Source organism: Staurois parvus, unplaced genomic scaffold (assembly GCF_062004578.1).
Source record: "Staurois parvus isolate SC_StPar_1 unplaced genomic scaffold, SC_StPar_1.0 ptg000267l, whole genome shotgun sequence".
Taxonomy (NCBI): domain Eukaryota; kingdom Metazoa; phylum Chordata; class Amphibia; order Anura; family Ranidae; genus Staurois; species Staurois parvus.
The window spans coordinates 133348-139038 of record NW_028318063.1 but is presented as its reverse complement, the minus strand read 5'-3'; the positions used below and the strand labels follow the sequence as shown (position 1 = coordinate 139038).

Sequence of the window (5691 nt, the reverse complement as noted above, 5' to 3'; positions counted from 1 at the left end):
TAGAAGTAGCAGAATGCATTTTGGGGTGTAATTCCATATATACTTAAGTGACAACTTTGTGTGAAAAAATTTTTTTTTGTCATTTTCCAAAAACTTGTGGTAAAAAAATATAGTATTCCATTGACTCAACATGCCTCTCAGCAAATAGTCTGGGGTGTTTACTTTTCAAAAAGGGGTCATTTGTGGAGGGATTGTTTTATCCTGGAATTTCAGAGCCTCTGAAACTGACAGGTAGTGAGGACGTGAAATGAGGAATCTTTGCACAATCAGGCTTTCAAAGGGGGTTCATTAGATTTCAGGCTCCTGTATGTGGCTAGGCTCCCAAAAAGTCTCACACGTGGTATCCTCATACTCAGTAGTAAGGTATAATTCCAAATATACCCATGGCATGTGTGAGCAATATACCATTTAAAGGAAAACTTTGTGTAAAAAAAAAAAAAAATTAATTTTCCAAAAACATGTGGGAAAAAAATAAATCTTCCATGGACTCAACATGTCTCTCAGCAGATAGCTTAGGGTGTCTACTTTCCAAAACGGGGTAATTTGGGGTTGTTTGTACTGCCCTGGCATTTTAGCACCTCACACAATGTGTTAGGCAGTCAGAAAGTAAAAGCTGTGTAAATTCCAGTATCCATACCATAGTTTGTAGACGCTATACATTTCACACAAACCAATTAATATACAGTTATTGGGATTTTTTACCAAAGAGATGTAGCAAAATACATCTTGACCAAAATTTGAGTTTATTGGATATTTTTTATGACAGAAATGAGAAAATGTTGTTTTTTTCAAAATGTTCGGTCTTTTTCTGTTTATAGTGCAAAAAATATAAAACCCAGTGGTGATCAAATAGCACCAAAAGAAAGCTCTGTTTGTGTTAAAAAATGAAATAAATTTAATTTATGTACAGCATTGCATGGCCACGCAATTGTCAATTAAACTAGCTTAGTGCCGTATAGCACGAAATGGCAAAAATTCCAGTATCTATACTATAGTTTGTAGACGCTATAACTTTCACACAAACCAATTATTATACATTTATTAGGATTTTTTTTTTACCAAAGACATATAGTAAAATACATTTTGGCCTAAATTTATGATGAAATTTGAGTTTATTGGACATTTTTTATAACAGAAATGAGAAAATACTGTTTTTTGTTTTTTTTTTCAAAATTTTTGGTCTGTTTGTTTATAGCTCAAAAAATAAAAAAAACCCAGAGGTGATCAAATACTACCAAAAGAAAGCTCTATTTGTGTGAAAAATACATACATTTCGTTTTGGGTACAGCATTGCACGACCACGCAGTTACCAGTTGAAATAGGGCAGTGCCAAACAGCAAAAAATGGTCTGGTCAGGAAGGGGGGGGAGGGTAAATCCTCTGGAGTGCAAGCGGTTAAACAGAAAATTAATAACCTGTATTTTTGCTTCCACATGATTGGATGGTAGAGGTCATCAGAGCTCCACTTCATTCACTAGGTTAGTTAATGTGGTGAAATTTCACTTTGCAAAGAATACCTAATGACATGCAAGGAAAACAAAAAAAAAGCATTTAGTCTTGCACATGATTGGACGATAGTCAACAGAGCTTCCCCATATTTACTAAGCTCTGGGACAATTTACCTTGCAAAATAAACAAGATATTTGCCTTTAGTAAGTCAAACCCACAGAGTTTACTTTTTACAAGGAAAAAAAAATTAATGACAACCTATGACAGCCATTGATTTTTTTATAGCAGCTTTGATTTCCTTATTTCGTATACTGTAGATGATAGGATTCATCGCTGGTGTCACCACTGTATAGAAGACAGACACAATTTTATCCTGTTCTGGGAAGTAACTGGAAGGTGGGCGTAAGTGCATAAAGAGTGCTGTTCCATAGAACAGGAAGACCACAGAAAGGTGAGAAGCACACGTAGAGAAAGCTTTTTGCCGTTGTTTGGTGGAACGTATATTTAAGATAGTCATGGCAATGAAGAGATAAGATATAAGAATGAGTAAAAAAGAGCCTGCAACAACTAATACAACTGAAGTGCACTCTACAACCACACTAAACCAAATATCAGCACAGGACAGATGAAGCATAGGGGGCATCTCACAGAAAAAATGATTAATTTGGTTAGCTTTACAGTAGGGCAAATCAAAAGTGACCACTGCAAGAAGTACAGAAATAAGGAAGCTCAAAGTCCAAGATCCAGCAGCCAGACAAAGGCACAGTTTGTGGTTCATGATCATGTTGTATTGTAATGGTTTACAGATGGCAATGTACCTGTCAAAAGCCATAGCAGCCAATATTAAACATTCTGTTCCCCCTAGAGCTAAATGAAAGTACAGCTGGGTTGCACATCCAAAGAACGAAATGCTTCTGTCTTGAGATATAGTGTTTACCAAAATTTTGGGCACCACAGTTGAGGAAAAGCAAATGTCAATGACGGCAAGGTTGGTCAGGAAAAAGTACATAGGCGTCTGAAGGCGAGGATTAAGTCTCACCATGAGGATTAACAGAATATTTCCTGATAATGTCACCATGTACAGCATCAGAAGCAGCAAGAAAAAGAAAACCTGAAGATCCAAAACATTAGAGAGTCCCAGTAGAATAAAGTATCCTACAAATGTTTGATTTGAATTCTCCCACACAATATTCGTGGACATACTTTGCTACTGGAAGAACCTTACGGCCAACTTACCAAAGCAAAATTTTGACATTTATCAAGTTAAACAAAACATAGTGTGTTTGCTGTGTGATAAAATAAAGACGTACAATATTGGATCAACACAAAACTTAATGTTTAAGAACATAACTGTGGAATGTATTTGTCATTTATGAATTTATGGCAAAATTCAAAGCATATATTTTGTATCTGGCAATTAAGTGCATTTTTGATAAGTAGAACAACTTAAACATATATAGTATACAGTACTGTATATATTTCTAAATTAAAAGGCTTACATTTTTACAACCATCCTATCAAGCATATTTTTGTAAGTCATTTAGTCCTATGAAGCAAGCTCTGGTAACATATAAAAATATATTAATGCAAAGAAAATATTTTCAGTTCAAATCCTAATTACTGTATTTCATTGTGCAAAACAATTACAGAATGATGTTTCCAGTCTGAATCATACTGAAGTTTCCAGGCTGCACTGTTTACTGAAGCCAAGCCAAAGAAGACCAATAATTGGTTGTAGAGACAATATATAACTAAACACTTATTCTCAAAAGAATTCTTTGTTTCATTTTAATGAATGCAATTATCAGTTTAAATTTGCTGTGAAGATTTGATATTCCCATTGCAGTTAGAGTTTGAAAAAAAAAAGTATCTTTCAATTTCTTAGAAAATATGTTTGCATTTTGTATTCCTTATTATGTTCTGACCAGGCTATATATGAGTCACTCTTTCTGAAAGTTCAACAAAAAGTTTCTTAACCTTTTTTTTAGCAAAATGACCATAAGCCAATTTATTGTAACAACTTATATTTTGCAATTGTTTTATATTACTAAGATTTTATGGTGTTTAGTTGCTTGTTTGAAGTTATTTTAAACAATAGTAGATATTAAAATATCACATTCTAATTGTCCCACCTATTAAACATTTTTTTTAACTGGTAAAAGTTAATTTGCAAATAATTTTCATGTATGTTGAAAAATAATTTTTGCTGCCACTGTGATGCTTACTATTTTGAATAAATACCATGTATTTTTTTTTACAGTTCAATGCAAGTGAAATGTAATTATTTTTTTTCCAGTTATCTAACCATGTGAAAAGCAAATTCTTGTTTACTTATTTCATCTGCACATGTTTGGGTATTCAAAGTAAAGAGGAATTTGATTTTATTTTCCATATGGTTGGATAATTAAAGTGAACATACATTCAAAATATTGGTTGAAGATTTACTCTTTTCTTTTGGAGTTATGGTAATCATATTTGTACCTTAAAGGTGATAAGAAACTTTAAAATGTTATGATACTAAATGTTTTGTGGAGTCTGTTTAGATGTTCAGCAAATCTTCTAAAAAAAACTGACACATGTAAGTCATAGTTACAAGCAGTGTAGAAAACTGACCTGCAGGCAAATCGCTATAGATATTTGGAAGTTGTTCTACCTGTCAAAGGATTATATGAGTGTTCATCCAGTCCTGAAATTTACACAGCCCTGACTGACAGCATAGCTAGCTTTGTGACTTTGTCCTGTTGCAATTTACAATATAGCTAGGCCACCTACCTGCCTCAGCCTGTGATTTGATAATAAAGGTGAGGTAGTACCTTTGTCCCACCCCCCTGCTTTATAAAAGCTGTACTATCTATCCTCACAATGAAAAGCACTGCATGGAGAAGATGGAACTTTAAATCATCCACCTGTCCACTTTCTGTTGTTGGAACAAATAGTACAGCTGGAAGGAGAGGGCGGGCATAGTTGGAACTTTTTTTTTTCAACAATCAAATTTTTATTGAATTTTAAGAGAAATAAACATACAGCGATCGGACTTACAATGTATATAGAGTAATTTGTAAGTGATTGTAGGAAATGTATAACAACAGTATTACACAACTTAATTCAAATAGGTTCAGTAAATTGTCTGATAAAAGAAGAAAATGAAAAAAAAGAAAACAAACATGACATTCCTGAAAAGTAATAAACAATAGGCAACATTCATAGGTACATATCAACCAATTTCAAATGGGTATATCTGAAATCCAATACTTACATGTTTGTTCAAATTTTGGTTCTGAGATCAAGCATTCTTTTGTAAGTGTAATTAAGATTAATCATGGCTATGAGTTCTGATATACAGGGTGCTATATTTTTTCACCACATTTTGGTAATTAGTGATTTGGCCACTAGCAAGATATTTAGTATATGAGTACAATAAGGAATAAGACATTTCTCAATGGCCAAGTTGAGTAATGCTAATACTGGGTCAGGAGGAGATAGTATGTCAGTCAGGCTGGATATTATTTGAAACGTTTGGCGTCAAAACCCAGTCAAATGTTTACAGGCCCATAAAATATGAAGGATGTTTCCCACCTGTCCACAACCTCTACAGCATAGAGAGGAGTGTTTGGGGGAAAATTTGGCAAGTCTATAAGGGGTAAGATATTATCTAGTGGTATTTTTTGGGATAATTCTCAATGATTAATACAATGTGTTATAGTGTAGGAATAGCATAATGCTCTCTTCCACTGGTCGACTGATAAAATAGATTTTAAATCAGATTTCCATTTTAGCACTGGTGAAGTTTTAAGAAATACCTCTTTATGTTGGAGGAGAGAGTAAAATAGGGAGGTACCTTTGGTGTGGTGGAATAAGATTGTGTAGAACTGCCAGGCTTGTGGGCGCATATAAATCAAGGTTTAGGGTTGGTTTTTAAGAAATGGGTAATGCGCACGTGTGAAAATAATTCAGAAGAAGGTTTATTGCAAGCAGTGGCAGACTGACCATTCGGGCATTGCATAAGGGCCTGGGGTCAGTAGGGGGCCCTTAAGCGGATCACTGTCCAGTGAAAGTGTGGGGAGCAGAGCAGGAGACAGTCTCTCAGATCCCGACCCAGAAGTAGCTCACCTATCACTTCACGTGGTGGCAGAGAGAGTCGGGTGACAGGTTTGGACACTGTGCTGGTGATGGAGCCGGTGGTCAGTGGGAAGGTGAGAGGCATATCATCCATGAGTGTGGGGTGTTCACCACACACACCCTG

General features: G+C 35.0%; 1 protein-coding gene across 1 annotated transcript; it reads right to left on the bottom strand.

Moving 5' to 3' along the window:
- Positions 1–1596: 1596 nt before the first annotated feature.
- On the bottom strand, positions 1597–2649 carry LOC149459221 (olfactory receptor 5V1-like). The gene has a single exon (XM_089681425.1). The coding sequence runs from the start codon at positions 2647–2649 to the stop codon at positions 1696–1698; it is 954 nt and encodes a 317-aa protein (XP_089537551.1). The 3' UTR covers positions 1597–1695.
- Between the last annotated feature and the right edge of the window lie 3042 nt (positions 2650–5691).